The following is a 22,102-nucleotide window of genomic DNA, read 5'->3' on the forward strand; positions in this document are numbered from 1 at the left end:
CGATGGGAATGGGGCTCAGGAAGCTCCCCTCTGTCTAGCTGGCACAGCTGTGGGCCAAGCAGCCACCAGTTTGAAGAAGTTCTTTCTTCAGGGCTTTCCCAAGCTGGCAGTTGCCTTCCAAGTTCAAACTGGATTTTTCTTGCTGTCCTTTCGCTGGTGGCCTATCCTAGTGCAGGGTCTTTCCTAATGAGGGTTTGGTGCCAAGGTCTGGGCAGTTCTATCCTTCTGGACTGTAGCTGATTCAGGCCTGTGAGTTGCAATGGGCAGCTTCCCAGTCCCACTTGGGCCCGGATACCTGGGGCTGCCCTGCCTCCTTGGAGTCTCTGCCTTGCCTCGGACTTCACTCTCCCTTAGCCGTTCAGAACTATCTCGACTCTGGTGAGACGCACTAACCGACCCTTATTCATAGAGGTATTTATTACTAATAAAAAAATCAGTCCTGCAAGGGAAAGGATCCCAGGATTTCTGTCTCCAGCTTTAAGGCATTGACAGAGGGCTGACAAGTAGTCTAAGAGCTGGTGGGCTGCAGGGGCCCTATCCTGAGGCTTGTGCAAAGCTCGGCTACCCCCAGCTCAGACGACCCCCCCCCTGTGTGGAGCTGCTGGGGATGCGCCTCACGTTGCCTCCTTCCGCAGGCTCCTCTCTGTCCCACTTCCTGGCGCTCATTAATTCCTCCCCACCTCACCCCGTGAGAAAGCAGGTCTGTGCTGAACTTGGCCCAGGCCCAGAGCTGGGTCTGAGCACGCCGCCACCGCTTGGTCTGAGAGGCAGGAGGTGGGGTGGGGGTGGAGGGTCTTGCTCAGTTCCCACTCTGGTGCAGGCAAGCAGACAGGAGAACCCCAGTGCCCCCCCCACAATTGTTATTAATCCCTACCCCATTTTCCAGAACTGTGGAGACTAAGAATATAGAACACAATCGGTCTTGTGTATAATATTTATAAAAGGCAAGCCTCCCCATTCCTGTGCCAGCCTGGCTTCTAGGGTCTTTGACTCCCAAGGGCAGGCTACTCTGGGCCTGGCCTCCCTTCTCCCAGCAGTGGAATGTAAGTCATGGCCCAGGCGTGAGGTGTGGGAGTCCCAGCCTCCCCTGAACTGTGAAGGCCCACAGCAGGGATCTTTTGGGGTGCATACCAGCCCCATCCTCAGCAGAACCTGCTGACCCCAAATATGGGATGGGATAGGGTCCCCTATGGAGGAGAGGGAAGAAGACAAGAGTACCCAAGATTTGGGGCCCAAGTGTTGGAAACGGGGCTGGAGATCAGGGATGAGCCCTTGGGTTTAGACTGTGGTCTCTCAGCAGGACTAGGGGATGTCTTCAGGCCTGGGTTTTCTGGCTCTGTGTGCCCCTACTGCCTGTGTGACCTCAGGAGGTGGCCGCTAGGCCTCAGTGTGCACAGCTGCTGGAGGAGGATGGAGGGTTTCATGGGATCTAAGGCGATGACAGCCCCACCCTGTTCCTAGTGCAGGAAGCCCCTGCAGCTCTGGAGCCCAGCAGGGGTGGTCCATGGGCCTTGGTCCTGGCTCTTCAACAAAAACCTTCCAACGGAGAGGATATGGGTGGAGCCAGAGGCCATAGTATTTACAGAGTCTTTCTCCCCGGTCTCTCTCCCCTTACTTAGCCCCTGGCTGGGAGCAGGGGCTGGAGAGAGAGAGGGCAGGAGGTGCTAGGATGAATAGACAGGACAAGATGGAGGTCATCCTAATGGTTTCCTCCATGCTGGCTGGTCCCAGAGACCCAGTCAATGATGATGAAACTCAGGCTCATGGTCATCAGCAGGAAGCCAACCGCAGCGAAACAAAGGGCCTGTGGGGGATCAGGAGTGAGAGTCAGGCCTGAGCTAGGGAGAATTCCCTTAGCACTGCCCCAGCCCATGGGCACCAAGGCCCCTCCTACCAGGATTTTAGGGGTGGATCTTGCAGGCTCCTTGTCAGTGGGCATGATTCGGAAGTAGAAGATGGCAGGGAAGATGAAGATGAGGCACGGAGCAGATGTGGCACCTGCAGAGAACAGAACTTAGCAACAGCTGCTCTCACTCGCCTACTGGCCAAGGTCTGAAGTGGACTCCCAGTGAGATCAAGTAGTCTCCGTTGGAGGAGAGCCTATATTCTGGGGGAGCCCACCAGCCTTTCCCTCTCTTGTTCTCTCTCCACCAAGCTACAAGGCCGATGGTGTTGGCGGGTAAGGAAAATATATGAGAATGAAGCTAGCCATGAAGAAAAGAAACTTATGACAGAATAAACCCCTAAGGAAACTGGGTTCTTTGGGCTGGTGAGCTGGCTCAGCAGTTTCCAGAGGTCCTAAGTTCAATACCCAGCAAGGGCATGGTGTCTCACAGCCATCTATAAGTGGATCTGATGCCCTCTTGTGACATTTAGATATACACACAGTAGAGCACTCACATACATACATACATACATACATACATACATACATACACACATACATACATACAAGAATACTGGTTTCCTAACACAGTTTGCTACAGTTTGGATCTTGAGTGTTCTCAGAGGCCCAGGTGCTTGGGGAGGTGGGGAGTGGGGTCTCTAGGAGGTTCTGAAGTTGGTGCTATTTGAAAGGGGGAGGACTAGCAGGGCAGTGGTGGCACATGCTTTTAATCCTAGCACTTGGGAGGCAGAGGCAGGTGGATTTCTGAGTTCGAGGCCAGCCTGGTCTACAAAGTGAGTTCCAGGACAGCCAGGGCTATACAGAGAAACCCTGTCTCAAAAAAAAAAAAAAAAAAAAAAAAAAAAGAAAAGAAAAGAAAAGAAAAAGAAAAAGGGGCTGGTGAGATGGCTCAGTGGGTAAGAGCACCCGACTGCTCTTCCAAAGGTCAGGAGTTCAAATCCCAGCAACCACATGGTGGCTCACAACCATCCGTAACTCCCTCTTCTGGAGTGTCTGAGGACAGCTACAGTGTACTTGCATATAATAAATAAATAAATAAATCTTTAAAAAAAGAAAAAGAGAAAAAAAGAAAAAGAGAGAAAGAAAGAAAGAAAGAAAGAAAGAAAGAAAGAAAGAAAGAAAGAAAGAAAGAAAGAAGGAAAGAAAGAAAGGGGGTGGGCTTTTAGGAGGTGGAGCCTTGTGGGAGGTCCTTAAGCATGGGTATGAGCCCCTTAAAGGGACTGACTGTAAGGACTTGTCTCCTCTTTCCCTATTAGCTCTTGGCCATGGGGTAAGCAGTTTTGTTCTGCCATGCACTTCTGTCAGGATGGGCACTATAGCCTCAAATCAACTGGTACCAGTCAATTATGGCTGGCACTTGTGAAAGTATGAGGCAAAATAAACCTCTTTGTTTGTTTGGGGACAAGGTTCTGTCCCGAGGGATACAGGCTGTCTCCTGTATCCTAGGACAGCCTCAAACTGTATAGTCAAGAATGACCTTGGACCCCTGCTCTTCCTGCCTCCACCTCCTCAATGCTGGGAATATCACTGCAATAGCTTGTTTACATGTGCTGGAGTCTAACCAGGACCATCAGGTGTGCATAGCCAGGCAAACAGTCTACTACAAACAGTCTACTAACTGAGCTATGTCCTCTGTCCTCAGTCCCTGAACCTTTTCTCTCTCTCACACTTGGTAATTTTTATATTTATTGCTTTGTATATGTGTGTGTGTATGTGTGTGGCTGCACGTGTGTCACTGTGCACATGTGACCATCAGAGGACAACTGTTGTGTTTTTTTGTTTTTGTTTGTTTGTTTGTTTGTTTTGGTTTTTCGAGACAGGGTTTCTCTGTGTAGCCCTGGCTGTCCTGGAACTCACTCTGCAGACCAGGCTGGCCTCAAACTTAGAAATCCGCCTGCCTCTGCCTCCCAAGTGCTGGGAATAAGGGCGTGTGCCACCACTGCCCAGCGAGGACAGCTGTTTAGGAGTCAGTTCTCTTCTTCCACCATGTGAGCTCCAGGGATCAAACTCCAGTTGTCAGGCTTGGTGGCAGACTCACTGAGACTCACCAGCCCTACATTTTTTCTTTATAAGTTAATTGCCTCGGGAATTCTGTCACAATGACAAAGAGCTGACTAACAGACGACTTTCCCATCCCTTGAACCATGCACTTCAGTCTGTGGACTTCAGTTTGACTCAGATTTTGAACACACGGAAGCGAGTCTTTTCAAGATAATCTCACAATTCTCAGCCCCCCAGATCAGTAAGGCAGACTGAGGAGTAGGGTTAAGGAATCAGTCCTATGACTTTTGGGGTGACTTTGGTCACCCCAAAGATGTTTCAGAATTGTCTAATTTTCCAGCTCAAAACCTCAGCTGGGATGGGACAGTGGACAGAGCCTCAACCTTGGAGTCTGATAGTCTTGTATCTAAATTGGGTCCCTCTACTCATCAACTGTAGCTCTTGTGTTCCTTTAATCACCCTGGCCTTGGGCCTCCCCATATGTAAAATGGGCTAAGACATTATGGGATTTTTTGTGGTTGTCCAAAGTGTCTTGCTATGGTGTCTCTGCTGCGTTCAAGTGATTCTCCTGTATCATTCTCTCAAGCTAAGATTACAGGCACATACTACCATGCCCAACCCAGTGAAATCCTTTGTGGAGACTTTGCCCTGGGCGTCCACACCATCATCTATTAAAGAGGACCAACTCAGGGGTTTTGAGCCTTCAAGACGGATTGCAGTAGTAAAGATAAGCATTCAGGTAGGAGGCCAAACCATGTACACGGGGGGGGGGGGGGGGGGGCTCATAAATGTAGGATGTGAACCCAGGGGTCTACCAGGATCTGTAGAAGTGAAACTCTCTGTGGCTCTACCCTGCTCGCCCAGCCGGGTCAGGCTCTCACCAATGATCCCAAATATGCCCAAGATGTTGGGGGCGAAGATAACCAGCAGATTGATGCACGTAAGCAGGCCAGTGGCAATGAGCACGTGCCGCAACCAGCTGAACTCCTGGTTCTGAAACAGCATCTGCTGGATAGCACGTCGTACCTGGGCAGGGGAAGAACCATCAGTCTGGTGGCCTCCACTAAACCCTCCCTTCCCTTCAGCCTGCCCAGCCACCTGCCCGCCGGCTCACCGGGAACAGAACAATCGGAACTGTAAGTGTGACCGCTATCAGCACGGCCACTCGCACACACAAGATCAGCACATCAAACGGGTCCACCTTGCTGTAGGTGTGCAGCAGCTCCGACTCCACCCCGTCTGTGGCAGGCAGGGAGGGTGGTCAGCAGGCCAGGGGGCGGTGGACCCTGACACTGTGGGGAGTGGTACTCAGACTCACCTCCACAGCTGCAGGACACAGTCAGGCATCGCACATCTAGTGAGTGCCTAAAGTCACTGTGGCCACTGACCAGCCCTTGCCTCCCAGCCTGGCTCCCGATCCCACCCGCGCCAATCCAGCCATACCGTAGAAGGTGAGGTAGCCGAAGAGGGCGGCCAGGAAGTACATGACATACATGACAGCAATGGACAGGTTGGAGATGTGCTGCATCTTCCTCTTGGAGGGGCTGCAGACAGTAAGAGACGGGACTTGGTGGCGTGGCAGGCTAAGCCATGCTGTGATACCTGTTTATATCTGAGGGGTCTCCCGGTCTCCTTCTTGGCTCTAACTCCCACTCTTATCAACCGTGGAGACCTTTGGTCTGGTGACCTGAGTCTCAGCTTATCTCCCTCCAGACAGACATCTGAGATCACATCTATTCTCTCCAGACCAACTCAAGGCAGCCGCTGTCCCTCTCCCAGCCACAGACACCTACTCCTTGAGCTCTGTATATATGGGCAGCACCTCAGGGTGGCAGACGAAGGCGAAAGCCATGATGGGGATGGTGTATGCTGTCTGGAGACACAAAGGACTATGTCAAGGCAGCCCCTCCCCACCAAGCCCTTCCCCGCTCCCCTGGCCCGGCTTGGCCTGTTGGAACCTGTGAGTTGAGGGTGAAGTAGCTTGGGGTACAGAAGGCCTCAGCAGCAGTGTCAGGCTCGCCCTGCAGCTGTGCCTTCTCCTCTGCCACCACCATGTGGCTGAAGTTGCCGGTGGCATTGGCCAGGTTGTGTGCCAATGGGCAAGGAACTTGGAACTTCTTATAGATGACCTGGGGTGGAGAAGCGTGAGTGTCAGAGTCAGGCAGAGCTGTCGGCAACGGGACTTGGAAGCCACAGTCAAGATTAGAAGAGCTGTCTCCTCACTTCAGCTTCCCGGGAGACCCTGCCCCCTCCCTCTGACACAGGACTCCCTCGGGCCACTGCTCTTTTCTGACCAACATGGAGGGTGGCTCACTGCGATCAAGAAGAACACCATGCAGCTGAGAGAGAAGCCACTGGAGTAACCCAGGTAGCCTGCAAAGGAGGGGACCGTGAGACTCGGGCCTCTCCTGTGTCCCTTAACGTCCCCCTATAGCCTGACCCTGGTGACTCACCGAGCTGTCGCATCAGTGCTAGGGGCAGAATGATGGTGACAGAAACCAGGATCACAAGGTAGTTGCCATCCATGTACCACACCCTACAGGAATAAGCAGTGGTCAGGAGGACACCCCGCAGCTGGGTGTGGGGCCACCGGCTTCCCCAGTGGCACACTAGTGACACCACATTGTGTTCCCTGATGAATGTTTAACCATCACTCCAAGTCTCCCTGTGCTCGTTGGTTGTCACACTCAAGAGTGGGGTGACCTGGCCTGGGACACAGCTCATGCGGGTCCCCGGTGACTGAAGTTGCTGGTAGTGTTGTCTCAGAGATCTGAGTCCAGTCTCCTGGGGGGACCTGGCTCAGGGAGGATCTGTGTTTTTCTTGGGGGGGGGTGTCTCAGGGACTTGCAAATAAATGTGTGCCCCCTGTGGTCTCTCTTGGCACCTGCATCTTGTATTATTCCGGGCCCCCTTCCTCCTGGAAATGAACATGGGGCATAGATAAGGGTAAATGGAGCAGGGCCACTCATTCTTCTTGGGCAAATTCAAGGGCCTTTCCTAGGGAGAAGTCCCCCCGGGAGCCTAGGTGCACACCCCCAGTCCTTTCCTCTCAGCACTGTTCTGAGTCACCAGCCCCTTTGCTTGTGGGCACTGGGTTGTCCACAGCAGGCGTAAGCCTCTGATCCCTTCCCCTAAATACAAAGCGAGGTTGGTGCTCAGCTGGTGCTAGCTAAGTAGTAGGCACCCCCACACATGTCCTGGGCTTAATCTCTTGGTAGTGGCAGCTAGGGTGGGGGTGAACCCCATGATCAGGAATAGCAGGTGCTTAGAGTTAAGCCTGAGGCCCTTCTGCTCCTATGCAGGGTCCTGGGTCACATGGGCCCTAGCTTTCGGGCTCTCGGGGTTTTCCCTGGATGCTCTGCACACAAGTGGGAACTGCATGTGGCTTTCTTTGCAGCCCTGTGCTTGCCACCAGTCATACTTCTGCCTTGTCTATCACGGTAGCTGGTACCCATTACTTCCACCCTCCCCCCATTTCCCAAGCTCACGAGGCCGGCTTCTCCAGATTCAGGAAGGTCTGTATGACAAGAGGCAATTCAGACTTGATGATGTATAGGTAGCTGGACATGGCTGGGGAGGAGGCAGGGGGATAACTGCTGAGGTCAGCTGAACCAGCCAGCCATCAGACCTGCCCATTCTGCATACTGCCACCCCAGGCACTTGCTCACCTCCAATGTTCTGAAGCGTAATGGCCAGGGCTGCTGCCAGCTTCCCCGGGGTCCCAAAGGCACGGTAGCCCAACTGCTCGTAGGCACGGATGCCTGTGGACACAGGAAGTCAGGATAGCTGGGGGTGGGGGTTGGCCCTCTTCACCTCGGCCCCACCCCTTTTGCAAGCCCGCGAGTGGCTCACCCACAATCCCCGAAGACTTGAGGAGCAGGTGGATGGAATAGCTAGACAACAGGGCGACCGCTGTAAGCAGGAACCTGGAGGACAGGGCGGGAAAGAGGCCACTGGGGGTTGGCTGGCAGGGAGTGATGAGCTCAAGGAGACTGGGAGGAAGGACTCTGTGACATTAATGTCTGATCTCTCCCAACCCACTCAGAGGGAGTGGGTGCAAATCAGGAGACTCCAGAGATATTATGAATGCTACTCTCTTTGACCCAGGGTGCAATATGACCCGGGTCGGGGCTCTCTGGGTCAAGAGTGTCCTGAGCCTGTCCTCTAAGCACCTCGTCTTCTTGAGTCTTTGGGACAAACATGTTTTCCATGCAGGCTTCAGGGCAGAGCCACCAAATCAAGGACTCGTGTGGCCACACAAGGCCTGGCCACAAGGGTTCAGCCATCGAGTGTAAACGTAGTAGAACAGACACAGGTCTGTAAGGCTGGCCTTGTGGGTTTGAAGAACACTGAGGTATTTTTGCCTGGCTGTGGATGTTTTCGCAGCGGTGAACTGGGTGCTGAGAAAGAAGTGCCCACCCACTGGATAGTGAGCTGGAAGGTCCTTGGAGGTTATGGTTGGTGGCTATTTAGGGCTGTTTGCAGAGGCACTCACAGGAAAAGGATGATGCCCGTATTGGCCATGGCGTAGGCGAGCCCCAGAATTCCACTGCCCATGATGGCGTTGCTGAGATTGAACACTGACATCCCAAATGATGTCTTCCCCTCGAACTGCGGGCACCAGAGTAGGATGGAGACAAGAGGGGAATCAGCACAAGGGGAGGTGGGGTGGGTGCACTGTGGTCATCTTCCTTGTTAACCTCCCGGTCTACCATTGTGTCCCTAGAGAACCTCATCACCGTGTCCAACTTCCCCACAGTCCCCCAACTCCCTCAGGCTGTCCAGCTCACATCGGTGAAGTGTGGCTCCTTGCTGGGACTCTTCTGAAGGAAGCCCTTGCCCTCTCCACAGTGTTGGGTGTCTTCAGTCCTGTAAGAGGAGGCCAGCGTGTGGGACTCTTGGACCTCTGCCCAAGGCTGCCCTCAGCCACCACTGGCTCCCTTTTCTGCTTACCTCTGGGTGTCTGTTGTAGGCACGCCCACTGGTAGAAGCCCCTCCAAGTGTTTGCCATTGGGCACCAGCTCCACCATCTCTGTCTGTCGGGGTATCTCCATGGCTCAGAGACCACCCCAGAACACTGCTCTCACACTGACAGTCAGGTATCTGTGGATCAGTCAGTCTTTCTGGTTATCCTTGGGGTCATGGTCTAGTCTCCCACATGGAGTCAATGACCATAATACATCTCTGAGTGGGTCACTTGGGACAGACAGGCACATGAAAGCTCACTGGGACTTGGCACTTCCTTGGGATCAGGATGGGACAGGACATTAACTCTCCCGCATAGAACAGTCCAAGCAAGCTGCTGGGACCTCAATTTCTCTACCTGTGAAGTGAGGGTCATTTGGGTGAGCCAAGTCCATAGCTGAATAGCACCAGAAGTCCTGAATGCTAAGCCCTAGGTTCTGACCCCACTCCGTGTGTGCACCTTGAATTAAGTCTCCTTCCTCACAGTAGCCCTGGGACACCGTTTCCTGAACTGGTCCTGTGTGCCAGGGGCCTCCTGGCCAACCTAGAATGGCACTGCCCGACGGCTGGAGGCCTTGGGAGAGGGTGAGGGGTGTGGGCCCCATTCCCAGCTGCCCGGCGGGCTCTGTTGGCAGTCAGAACAAAGGGCCCTCTGTGTGCTGAGAGCTGGCGCTGTGGACAGCAGGCGCAGAGGGTGCCCCTTCCAGAGCCAGGAGGCCTGAGGCAGTGCCGGGGCTGGACACCTGGGTCCATCCAGCCTGGCTGTCATGAAAGGCCCTCAGGGGCCCTTCCAGGAAATAGATGTCCCAGGGCACACAGTTCTGCGGGCCACTTGCTCTTCATGCTCCTCACAGCCCTGCCTTCCTTCTAGCATCTCCTCTCTTGCCAGGAAGCCCTGATCCTTAGAGCCTGCCATCCAAGACACCCTCTAAACAGAGCTCCCATTTCCCTGGGTCAGGAGCTTAGGGCTTGGCCGGCTGAGGAGAAGCCCATGTCACTGCTGGGTGCCCCCTCTCTCTGGGCTTGGCCAGGCTGGACTGCAGATGATCCAGCTTCCTTGCTCCGCAGTGAGCACTGCCCAGACAACTCACTGGCTCCTCTCCCACCCCTGGGGCCAGGGGATACCTACTGTGCCCAGAAGATGTCTGGGCAAACTGAACCCAGGCTCCGTCAGGACATCCTAAAGGCTAAAGTGGCCAGGAGGGGCTCTGAGCCAGAGTGGAGATCAGGAAAGGCTGTCTCTGCCAGGCAGGATAGCCAGAGCCTGGGCCTGAGGCGAGCGGGGTATCCCAAATGCAGCTCTGAATCCATTCGCCCTACTCTAGCCCCCAATGGTCTCAGACCTTCTTTGAAGTGCGATGCTCCAAGGAGCTCAAACAAACACCTGGGATTGATCCTTGATCTTACAGGGAGCCAGGCTCAGGCCTTAGGCCCCACACCATGTAGATATCTGTCTCCCTATACCTACTGGAGCAACCTCACCCACCCCAGCCCAAAGCTCAGATCTCAAATACCTTAGCCCTGGGAACTCCACACCTGACACCATTACCTACCGCTGTTTCCCTGGTTGCCAGTTTTGAGCCCTTTATCATCCCAGCCTACCTACCCAGGACCCTGACCATGTGGACTCTAGGACTCTCTTCCCATAGATCATCCATCATCCCTAAGCTGTCCTCTCTCCTGTAGATCATCCATCATTCCTAGGTTGTCCTCATGTTGCCCTTCTGCTGAGCCTTGCCAGGATCTCACCTAGATGTAAGGTGCCACTGCCAGGTCTCCAAAGCCCCCTGGCACTCAGCAGGTTGCCCTTGCTCGGTCCCCACCCTGAGCAAGCTGGAACAAGCCCTGGGAGTGTGCTGAGTCAGCAGTCTAGGCCAAGCAACTGTTTCTGCTATAATGACAGAGGCCCCCAAGGGCTTGCCTGGGCCGGTGTGTGTAGGGCTTCATTCTATTCTGGCATCAGGATACGGAGCAGCCTAGCATTGCCTCCAGGGAGACTAAGTCTGTGGAATGGCTATGGGAGGTGCCTGAGGTTCTGGCTCTAGGTTCCCTGTCCCCTTTCAGGATGTGGGCTAAAAGCCTTTGAGGCCTGATGGCTATTATTCATAACCAGTCATTGCTGGGTCTCAGGCTGCCCTGAGATCCCAGGAAGGATGCAGAATATTTGTCCTTAAATGACCTCCAATCTGGTTGAAGTAATGTCCTTCCATGTTCCATTACCCCTGCCCCCAACCATCAACCCTTTATATCTCCTGCTGGGACTGGATGTGAGACAATCTCTTGGAACTTTAAAAAGGAGAGGAGAGTTAGGTATATAGTTAGCTGGTAGAGTCTTTCCCTGGCATGCAAAAGACCCCAGGTTCCAGCCCTAAAACTCCCTTGCAAAAAAAAAAAAAGTAGTTAGGGGAGAGAGGTATCAAGAAAGGCTTCCTAGCCAGGTGGTGGTGGCGGTGGTGGTGGTGGTGGTGGTGGTGGCAGTGGCGGCACATGCCTTTAATCCCAGCACTTGGAAGGCAGAGGCAGAGGGATTTCTGAGTTCGAGGCCAGCCTGGTCTACAGAGTGAGTTCCAGGACAGCCTGGCTACACAGAGAAACCCTGTCTGGAAAAACAAAAGAACGAAAGGAAGGAAGGAAGGAAGGAAGGAAGGAAGGAAGGAAGGAAGGAAGGAAGGAAGGAAGGAAAGAAAGAAGGAAGGCAGGCTTCCTGGAAGAGGCAGTGTAGTCAGGTCTAAACTTCCAACAGAAGCTCCAAAGTATGAAGTAAGGAAGAGAGGCAGAGAGTGCAGCACGGGCATAGGCTCTGAGGTGTGGTATCAGCAGGGGTTGAGGGGAGAAGGAAGAGTCTGAGTGTAGACAAACCTTCCAGAGCCTTAAAGACTAAGTCAAGGTTGGTACCTCAGTGTGGGCAGGTTTCAGGACCACAGCCCCAGAGTGGAGATTGGCTTTTATCCTATGAGGGAGATCTCAGATACTTCCTAGGGCTGCCAGCCCATCTCTTACAGCTCCTACCTTGGGCCTGCTGTTTCCAATGGTGGTGAGAGCCCAGACCAGCCCCCAGCTCAGACCAGCCTCACTACTCAGACCACCCTCAACCAGGACCTCATCGCTCCCTGAAGTCTAGGGGTTCTGGGAGGCTAGATCAAAGCTTATGACAGAATGAGGGAGCTCTCATGAGGCTTCACCTCCAAGAGCAGGCCCGGGGGGTCCAAAGGACAGACAAGTCTTAGGCTAGAGAGGTCCCTGAGCCCTCAGACAGTGGTGAGGATGGCGTCAGTTGTGGGTAGTGTGAGCAGTGAGCTGATGGCCTGGCCCAGCATACCACTCTGAGGCTTGTTTGCTCTGCCAGGAGACAGAAGGGAGGAGCATCAGGAGGACGGTGCATCAAGTAACGCCTGCCCACGCAAGCATCACAGAGTGAGAATTTATCAGGCACACCTCGGCAGGTGTTGACTTTGGCTAATTAAAGACTTCTAGGCCCAGGAATCCAGGCCAGGATGGGCTGGCTGCTTGCATCAGCCACTATGGGCACCACAGCTTCCTCTCCTATCCGAGTCCCTAGGCTCTGTTCTTCCCCTCAGTTCTCAGGGACCTAAGTGGGCTTGCTAGTGTGGGCCGGCGACAGGGTGGACTGTACTTCTCCCAGTCCTGTAACCATATATTCTGACGGGGGTGTGTATGTCATATAAAATTCACCTCGGCAGCTCTGCCTTCCTGGGCCTGGGCAGCCTTGAACTTAGCCCAAGGAAGACCTGGTAAGAAGCAGGCTGCTTGGAATGAAGAGTCACAGAGCTCCTTACTGGAGGGCTCCAAGGTAGGGAAAGCTCCTATCCCTGGTTTAGCCATTATGTCAGGGTATCTCTAGATTCCTGCTTCTCCGGGTTTAAAGAGGGGACTCCATCTTGGGAGTAAGCGTGCATGGCCGAGGGATCAGTATATGGTTAACATGTTTGAACGGTAGGTCCCTAACACACAGCCACAGGGACTGCTGGGAGCTGCTGCTGTAAGAGAGTGAGGTTCAGGGCAAGTAGAAGGTTGATAGAGCACCCAGTCACGCCTCGTTCCCCCCCCCCAGGCCACAGCATACTTTGGTGACAGAAGACCCCAGTCTGTACCTAACCACTGTCTCATCACTAAAAGACAACGGAACAGGAGGACAAGATGTGGCCAGTGTGTGGTCGGCACAGCTGGCATGAAGAGGTGAGTGTGTAAGAGCAGGCGAAGCCAGGGAAAGGTGCAGACCTGGAACAATGATGCCCCAGCGACTCCATGCCTCAGCCTCAGCTCCCTGGCCCTGGGATCTGTGTAGCCTGTGTCTGTGTTTCTGGCTATCCGGAAGCATCTAGGAGGATCTAAGAAACTCAGCTGGAGCCGGAAGGTAGACTTTCCTGTGACAGGGTACACTTCCTAGACAAGGCAGATGCTTACAAGTCACCTTGGCCTCATCTCCCACCGCGACCTGAGCCCTCTGCTCAGTCCCTAAGGGAGAGCGTAGCCAGAACCTCTCAATGCAAGCTGTCCAGAGCCAACAGCAGCCCCCTCCCCCGACTCCATTGCCAGCTTGTTCAGAGAGATGTGTAGCCAGAAGTCCTGCTGAGGCAAAGGACAGAACATCACGTGACTGTGGCCCCCAAGAGGCAGGGGAGACCCTGCGCCAGCCAGCCCATCTTCCTCTGGGCCGACCCGGAATCCCCTGGAGGTGGCCAAATATTTGGACAGCCGGACTTCTGGCCTCAAGGAAAACTGGAACACAAGCCTGAGGCATTTTGGGACTCATTGTAGACCCTGATGGGGGGGCTAAAGCAAGGTCAGCTTGGAGGAGGGGAGACATCCAAGGTCAGGAGGATTGAGAGGGCTAGAGGAAAGATCTGAAGGGAGAGAATGCAAAAGAAAACACACATTTCACACATGCGCCCATGCATACTGATCTAGACAGACAACCAGCCAGCCAGCCAGGGGCCCAGAGAGCTAGAGAAACATGGGTAGATATACAGGGTGACAGACAGAAGAAAACAGAAAGAATCATAAATCATATATAAGCGGATGGTTTGCTATTCAGGCAAGGAGAAAGAGACAATGAGAGAGGTAAGAAACAAAGAGGACCCTCCAGAGGCTGCAGAAAGATGGTGCCAAGAAATAGCCAGCAAAAGACAGAGCCCTACAGGGATGGTACTGCAAACCTTAAACCCCAGCACTTGGGAGGCAGAGACAGGGGCATATCTACGAGTTAGAGGCCAGCCGGAGCTACATAGCAAGTTCCAGAGCTGCCAAAGCTACATAGTAGAACTCTGTCTTAAAAACACCCACAAAAACGGGGCTGGAGAGATGGCTCAGCAGTTAGGAACACTGACTGCTATTCCAAAGGTCCTGAGTTCAAATCCTAGCAACCACACGGTGGCTCACAACCATCTGTAATGAGATCTGATGCCCTCTTCTGAAGACATTTACGGTGTACTTACAATAAATAAATAAATAAATAAATAAATAAATAAATAAATAAATAAATAAATAAATAGATAAATCTTAAAAAGAAAAGAAAAGAAAAGAAAAAAAAAAGAAAGAAGAAACACAAAAACAGAGTTGGGTCAGAAGTGGCACACACCTTTAATCCCGGCACTTGGGAGACAAAAGCAGATGGATTTCTGTGAGCTCAAGGCCAGCCTGGTTTGCCAAACAAGTTCCAGGACAGACAGGATACAGAAAAAACCCTGCCGTGAAATAACCAAAAAAAAAAAAAATCCCACAAAACCAAAACAAACAATCAAACAACCTCGGGGCCCCAACAAAGACAGAGAGTCCTAGAAGGAGCAAGGAGGGAGAAGGAGACAAAATGGCCATGCATAGGGTATGAGGCAGGTGTGTGTCAGGCTCCGTAGTATGTACCATGGAGTCCCTAGGCAGAACCCAGGGAGGACTCCATAAGGCCACCACTGCATCTTCCGGTCTCCACAAATTCAAGTCCTATCCCACCAGCCCGATGCCATGTCACATCCAGTGGAGCCAAGACCAGGAAGGTCATAAGGCCAGGCTCTACTAGGAAGTTCAGAGACCTCAAGACTTATTTACCTGAACAGAGGAAAAGACAAGCAGAGGCGATGGTCAGCTGGAGCGGCTCCTATTGTCAGTGGTCACACACAGGTGCAGACGTGCTGGCTGAGGGGCTGTGTACAGGACGTGGCCCGCAGAGCGGAAATTCAAAGCCAAGCAACCCTGGGCCACTGGCAGGAAAGCCCCTCCTGCCCCAGCAGCTGGTCCTTCCCGTTGGCCCCCAGAAGTGCTGCCTGGTCCTCTAGAGGTCCCACCCTAGCCTCCTGTGTCTGTCTTCCCATCCAAAGTCAAAGGCCCACCTCTTCAGTATGCTTTCACCGGTCACACTGTGTGCAAGACACATAGTAGGTACTCAATAATCATACTGAATGAATGGAATGCATTCAAAGTTCTTAGACTAACTTACCTACTCTGTGGGACCCAGTTCCTTGTGATATCTACAATAGAACTCTTCCCACGGGGCCCCTTCCTACAACGACGACGACAGCACAAACATCACATTTCAGCTTGCTGGGCACACAAATGCCTAAACTGCATTTAGTCTCTCGCAGGCACTGCCTTGCAAACATGCTTTGCCCTCAGTCTTTCTGCTTCCACTCACACCCAGCGCAGACTCCCAGGGTGTGCTTCATTCAGCTTCTGATCTTTTCCTGGTTCAGCCTGGAGTTCATGATCTACCTGCCTTCGTTGGGCCTGTTTCTCCATTTGTGGTCGGAGGGGGGCCATGGCCCCTGACTCAAGTACAGGGATAAGCAAGTCTTGGGGCCTGGCTTTCTGGAGCCTTGGACTGTGGGATACAGCAAGCCTGGGATAAGACCACACTCAGAAGGATGATTTGAGAGGCAGTGAAGAGATGGGATCCCCAGACCCAGGGTGAACGAAGCTCTGAGGCACACCGTTCTCATCTTTCCTAGAGACACAGTCTCATGCTCAAACCCAAGAAATCAGAGCTTGCATTCCTGGTTCTGCCATCCCAGCCTCTCCAAAGTGCCGGGCATGGCCTCATGCACTCCTGATCTCTCCCATCATGGGGCTTCTTAGGGGAGGTTTCCACAGCTGTGCAGATGTTCCCTATTTCCAAATCGAACGATCCTTGGATTTATCTAGCTTTCTAACACCCTATCACACAACGAATCATCCAAGGGACTGACCTCTTTTCTGGAAAATAAGCCCCTACCCCAGATTGTGTGCCAGGGGTCTCTTTTAGGGGACAATGTAATGGCGGGACGTGGAGAAAGCAAAGGGGGAAGAACAGGACTGGTGGGCTAAAGTGCCATGGAGATGTCCTTCGTGGTTACTCCTCAGGGTGCAAGAGCCCCCTCCCTCCGCACACAGGAGAAAGAAGACCTGGATTCAGGTCTCAGGTCACGTGACGAGGGGGAGCTGCGCTTGGGGCGCAGTTCTCACGTGCTCCATCCTTGGCCCCCTTCTCTAGTGTAAACAAACGGCACGCATTCATGAAAACTGAGTCCTGCGCCCTGGCTAGTTCTCACACCTCGGCCAGCCAGGTCCACAGGTGGACAGGAGCGCCCATTGCACCCCGCCCTCAAGCCTAAGTGTCACAAAAACCCAGAGCAGGCAGTGCCCGCTGGCCTCACTGCAAATGGCACTGGTTCTGGGGCCAGCATGTACCCCGTGGCCCCTCAGGCGTCCCGGCCCGATCTGCCCTCAAACTGCCCAGAGAGCGGGATAAATATACCCGGATCGCCGGCGTGCCAACCGGCGGATCTGCCTCTCAGGCGCCCGTCGGGGCAGCGCTCCAGGGTCTACTCCCGGCCATTCTTTAGCTGGTGCCCGCGGGTCCTGACTCAGGAAGTCGGTCCACTGTTTCCTGAGCTTCAAACTAGGTGTTCTGTGGATCTAACCCCGGGCTGCTGTCCCCTTCTGTTCTGCTTGGCTCTACCAAGAAGCGGAATCAACGAGGTGCCCCTCCCCGCACCCTGGCGCAAGCTTGGAGCTGGTGCCTACCCGCAAGCTCACAAACCTGTGCTCTGGAGCTCGCAAGATTCTGACTCTCGGAAAGCTGAGACGCCTGCCCGGGTCTCGGGGTACAAGGAGAGCTTCCCAGAGCCGACTATGCACTGGGGGAGGTATTGTGGGCTCCTTCTGCCCAGCGCCCCTGTGCTGGTGGCTCTATATCCCCCGGCCGTACCTGGCCTCGTGGTGGGCACGTTCAGCACACTCCGTTCCAGAGGGTGAGATCCGCTCTGCTCCAGGCTGAGCGCAGGGCTGCAGCGGCAACTGCAGCAGCAGGGGATGAAGGGTGCCCGGCCCCGCCCCTGGCCCGCCCCCGGCCCGCCAATCCCAGGCTGCCCGAGGGAGGAGGGGCTGGTCCGGGGAGGAGCGGGGGCCTGGCCGACTTGTCTCAAAGGGGTAGTCGGTGCCCTTGGTGACCTCGAAGCCTATAGGTGGGAGAGCCTGATTGGGGAGGGGTCGCTAGAGCCTTGAAGGATCGGGGCGATGGTTCAGGTCAAAGCAGAGATCTTTGTGAGGACAGTGACTGCCCTGAACCCCTGAAACATTCTGCCTACATTTCTCTAAATCCCCGAAGAGATCTTCAACCAGAAGAAATAGGAATACCGAAGGCTTAACTTCAGTGAGGGGCTTGGAACGGACGGCTTTCAGACTTACGCCTTTTCTACCTTGCCTGGGTCGACCGCCTTTGCTTAGCAGGGGTGGATGGAGGGGCTATCTCAATCAGTTTTTTTCTTCCCCTGAGATAGTACCCTAGAGGCTGAAGCAAATACGGTCTAGGACAGCGAAAACAAGGGGAGATCGCACTGTGTCTTTTCAAGCCTTGCACCGCTATGCTCTCTACTCTACGAGTGAGTGACTGCTGTCAGCCTGCCCATCAGAAACGGGGGCAGGACTTGTGAGAAAGAGATTTTAGGGAGGGCTCTTTCTTGGCTGGTAGTCAGTGCCACCTCTACCTGATTCCCACCTACAGCTCCGGTGCTCAGAGGCAGGTGGCAGAGGGTAGGGAGCTAGGGGAGGCGTTGACCTTTCAGGCTAAAGGGGCCGGGACAACAGCTGTGCCTCTCTTTTCTCAGCCACTGGCTCTGATCCGATTAATTCCATGGCCTCTGCTGTTCCTCTCCAAGCTGGACTTCTCTTGTCATATCTACCTCCTGATGTCATATCTACTTCCTGGCGCTGTGAAGCATGCCTTCAGAGGCCGGGTCTCATGCTTCCCTGCCTGAGGCTGGGAGTCGGGACTCCTCAAATCCCGAAGCCCTGGATTCCCTTCCTGCTGACTCATAACACTAGCACAGCCAAGCCCAAGCGTGCCTCAGTTTCCCTCTGTATCAGAAAGAAATGGTCGTCTTGCCCTTTGGCCTGAGAGAAGGGGGTGGGGGTGGGGTAAAGTGAAAGCCATGAACTAAGACCAGATGCTGCCTAAGAGGGCCAGGGAGCTGAGGGCCTAAGGAAACAGGCCCTGGGGTGACAACAACTCCAGGAACACAGGCCATCCAAGCCTACCTTTCCGGTAGCTAGATGACAGGAAGGAAAGATTTGCATCCTTACCCAAGGCTGACATAATTGCCAGACCAGAGCTTACTTACCACATTGTGAAGGGCCATTAGACTCCCAACCTCTAAAACAGCATGAGAAACAGGTAGAGTGGCACATGCCTGCAATCCCAGCCCCGAGGGGAGCAGGGAGAACAAAATGGCTGAGACAGAATCACCTTGGATACTCACAGGAGCTATTTGTCAAGGGGTAGTGGCACCCACGGGCAGTTCCTGAGGGTCCTGACTAGGCTCAAGGTCACTCAGCATATGGACATTGGTGTCCTCAGTCCAAAGGGAACAGGCTGAGACTGGCTGTGCTGGGCTTCTGAGGGAGGCCTGGAGACTTAGTGATGAGGGGTCCCTGGGTAAGGCCAATCACATTGAAGCTGGGGGAAGGGTGACTGTTTGTTGTTGCTAGGCCTGGACCCCTGCCAGGGTAAACAGAGCTCTGAGACCTTCCTTGCCACGCCACCTGCAGAATCTCCCAGCCCAGCCTATATCAGCTGCACAGCCTGGATAGGACGCCAAGAGAGGCCAGGCACCTTCTTCTAGAGGTCCTTGTAACCTCCATGGTGAGGTACCTTTTTCAGGAGAAAGAAAGCTTTATTATCTGTGGCGCTAGGCCAGCCCTTGCCTCTATTCCCTGATTTCCACATTTCAGACACAGGCCTAAAAGATTGCCGGACACGTGGGATAGAGCTTAGAGTCAATTCTCCTTCCAAGGTCACATTGGTGCCATTCCCTTCCCTCTTCCTTAGCCTTTACCTATCCAGCCTCCAGTAGGGCAGGCTCTTCTCATACCTCATTCTACACAGTTCCTCCAGACCCTCTATGGCATTGATGCCCCATCTTCACCTCTAACCTAGTCCTTCTTGGATCCACGAATTCCATGGGCATCTGCAGATCCTCCTTTAAACACACACACACACACACACACACACACACACACACACACACACACACACACACCTGCTCCTGCTCAGCCCACTCCTGACGCAGCCTGGCTGACCACACATGATCCTACCATTTTTTTAGAACAGGCCAAATGTCATGCTTCTGTGCCTCTCTTCCCTTGCTTCACCAGCCCGAGAGCCTCACAGTCCTAAGTCCTTGGCAACCTCCGGTTTGTCCTTTAGCATTCCAAGGTGCCCAAATCGCCAAAGAAGCGGCCGGCTATTCTAGGTCTTGCTGTGGCTGTCCAATCAACGCCCCCAACACACTCAGTTCCAGCCTCAGCATCTTCATGTGCTTTTCGTAGGACATGTAGATGACAAATGTCTATCAGAATCAGTGCACCAATGAATGAAATCCCAGTGGAGCAGCAGACTCAGCTCAGGGGATGGGAGTGACATGTCTGGGCTGGATGAAAAAGAACTCTCCAGGGAGAGGCCAGGTATACACTAATAGATTCTGCACTATGTATACTATGTAACAAGATGAGATACATGTTAAGGAAACAAGTTGGAGACTTAAAGGGTTCACAGAAGAGGGAAATCTTGTTTCACACTCCAGAGGGGAAGACCCAAGCTACACTCTTTCATTGTTCAGTGCCCAGGAAGCTGCTCTTTGGACACAAGCAGAGTTGAACATCACACTACAGAATGCAAAAGAATGGAGGTAACTCATAGGCAATCCTCTTAGCTAGTCTTCCCCAACTGGGGCCCCTAGAGCCGGTAGCTTCCCAGCCTTCCCTGCTTCTGCAGGTCTGGCATGTCTGCCCTCTCTCCCCTGAGATCTGGCCCCTAGCTTCTCTGGCCACTGAAGCAGTTTAATGAGCCCAGGTCACATGGACCATGCTGCTGCCCATGGGAGGGCTCAGCCAGGCTTGACGTCAGTGGCCGTAACCATCCACTTGTCTAATCTCTGGTCAGTGGCCTGGCCAGGCGAGACCTGTCAGAGCCAGAGAAAAAGATCATGAGGGCCCTCGGGGACACTTTGAGGTTATAGGACAGACAGGATGGCTGTAGGGCACATAGTAAATGCCCCCCACCCACACTCCATATGACAGATATGACCATGGTGTTCTGTCGGACCCTCTGCCTTCAGCCGTCAGGCACTAATTGGGCTCATCTCTCACAGTGTGTTTGCACTGCTGTTGTAAGTGGGGCTAAGGACTTCTGCCTCGGAGACTTCCCTCACACACAGTGCAGCTTAGGGCCAGGCAATGTCTCCCTCACACAAGACTCGGGAATGTTATTCTTCAGGCCTAGACCCTGTACTCAGAACCCTGTCTGGAAGGTGGAGTCCAGCTCACATACAGAGCTGAAGTTCCTCTCTTCCCCTTACTCAAGAGCTTTCCCAAACAGGGCAGCTAATGAAGGAGACTCCATTAGTCTGCCTCTCCCCGCTTTTTGGTTTTTTTGAGGCAGGGTTTCTCTGTGCAGCCTTGGCTGTCCTGGAACTCACTCTGTAGATTAGATTGGCCTCAAATTCACAGAGACCCACCAGCCTGTCTTGAATCCTGGGATTAAAGGTGGGATATATAATTTTCCTAATTTTCTTAAAAATTTTACTACATTTGTACATTTGCTGGGCAGTGGTGGAACACTTTTAATCCCAGCACTCAGGAGATTGAGGCCAGCCTAGTGTACTAACAAACTAACAAACAAACAAACAAATTATAGTCATTCCTTTTCCTTTCCTCTTCCCACACCCTTCTCTCTTTCTCTTTCACTCTCTTTGTGAAACAGGGCCGCACTGCATAGAACTCTGTATATAGACCAGGATGGCCTTAGACTCAGATAAATCTGTCTACCTCTGCCTCTGTCTCCGGAGTGCTGGAATGAAAGGTTTTTGTACCATCTTTCCTGGCTTTCCCTGTTTCCTTCAAAAGAGTTTTCACTTGATCTTACTAGAAAGCCAAGGAAGGCTACTTTCCAAACCGTCATTGCTTTGTTCTTCTTTTGGCATTTTTCTCATTAATTAATTAATTCACTTTAAGTCCTGTTACAGCCCCCTCCCTCCCTCCTCTACTCCCACCCCCTCCTCCTCCATACCCGCCCCCATGGGTTTCAACCCACCTTGGCACAGGGAGCCCCTCCTCCCCCACTGAGGCCTGACCAGTCAGTCCAGCCAGGGCAAAGGGATCCAAAGGCAGGCAACAGAGTCTGAGGCAGCCCCTGCTCCAGTTGTTATGGGAGGCACATGAAGACCAAGCTGCACATCTGTTATACATGTTCAGGGGGCCTAGGTGCAGCCTATGCATGCTCTATGGTTGGGTCACTCAGTTTTTGTGAGCATGGGCCTAGGTTAGTTGACTCTGTAGGTCTTCCTGTGGTATCCGTGACATTTTGATCATTTTTTGAAGACAGAGTCTCACATACTTCATGCTATCAATTTGAGGAGGGCCTGAACCCTGATCCTCCCAAATACTCAATGTCCAGTATTTTATAGTGCAAATAAAATATGGGTGTTTGTTCTTTAAGTATGTAAAGAAAGAGAAAGCATATCTAGGCACAGAGATTTTTCTTTATGTTATGGTGCATGCCGAAGTGCAAATGTGGAAGACAGAGGAGAAGAAAAAAGAAAAGGAAAGAAGGAAAGAAAAAAAAGAAAAAAAATTACTGACAGAGTTTTTCTATGTAGCCCTGGTTAGCCTGAAACTTGCTGTGTAGATCAGGGTGGCCTCAAACTCAAGGAAGTCAGCCTGCCTCGGCAGACCAAAGGCTTCTGC

At 53.1% G+C, this 22,102-nt stretch overlaps 1 protein-coding gene across 7 annotated transcripts; it reads right to left on the minus strand.

Moving 5' to 3' along the window:
• Positions 1–919: 919 nt before the first annotated feature.
• On the minus strand, positions 920–18,734 carry Slc38a3 (solute carrier family 38, member 3). 7 transcript variants are annotated; one of them, XM_030244696.1, is made up of 17 exons: positions 16,902–17,160; positions 14,936–15,243; positions 8,861–9,010; positions 8,698–8,776; positions 8,403–8,518; positions 7,760–7,833; positions 7,576–7,668; positions 7,396–7,477; positions 6,361–6,443; positions 6,222–6,280; positions 5,866–6,036; positions 5,701–5,780; positions 5,351–5,451; positions 5,022–5,146; positions 4,789–4,933; positions 1,895–1,998; positions 920–1,804 (listed from the first exon to the last, which is right to left on the minus strand). In XM_030244696.1, the coding sequence occupies exons 3-17, from the start codon at positions 8,959–8,961 to the stop codon at positions 1,700–1,702; spliced, it is 1,518 nt and encodes a 505-aa protein (XP_030100556.1). In that variant the 5' UTR covers positions 8,962–9,010; positions 14,936–15,243; positions 16,902–17,160; the 3' UTR covers positions 920–1,699. The 7 variants fall into 7 exon arrangements, 6 of the variants coding, with proteins under 6 accessions (XP_030100556.1, XP_030100557.1, XP_017169171.1 ...); XM_030244697.1 differs by lacking the exon at positions 14,936–15,243 and having other exon boundaries at positions 8,861–9,230; XM_017313682.2 differs by having other exon boundaries at positions 14,936–17,160.
• Positions 18,735–22,102: the final 3,368 nt, after the last annotated feature.

This window comes from Mus musculus, chromosome 9, assembly GCF_000001635.26.
Source record: "Mus musculus strain C57BL/6J chromosome 9, GRCm38.p6 C57BL/6J".
Lineage (NCBI taxonomy): Eukaryota > Metazoa > Chordata > Mammalia > Rodentia > Muridae > Mus > Mus musculus.

What these genes read in the sequence shown, in the direction of transcription:
- Slc38a3 (XM_030244697.1), bottom strand. Translation starts at nt 8,961, where the DNA reads ATGGAGATACCCCGACAGACAGAGATGGTGGAGCTGGTGCCCAATGGC. An exon ending in CAAGTCTTCGGGGATTGTGG is followed by an intron (nt 7,669 to 7,759) that starts GTGAGCCACTCG and finishes CTGTGTCCACAG; the next exon opens with GCATCCGTGCCTACGAGCAG. An exon ending in TACGCTTCAGAACATTGGAG is followed by an intron (nt 7,478 to 7,575) that starts GTGAGCAAGTGC and finishes CCTCCTCCCCAG; the next exon opens with CCATGTCCAGCTACCTATAC.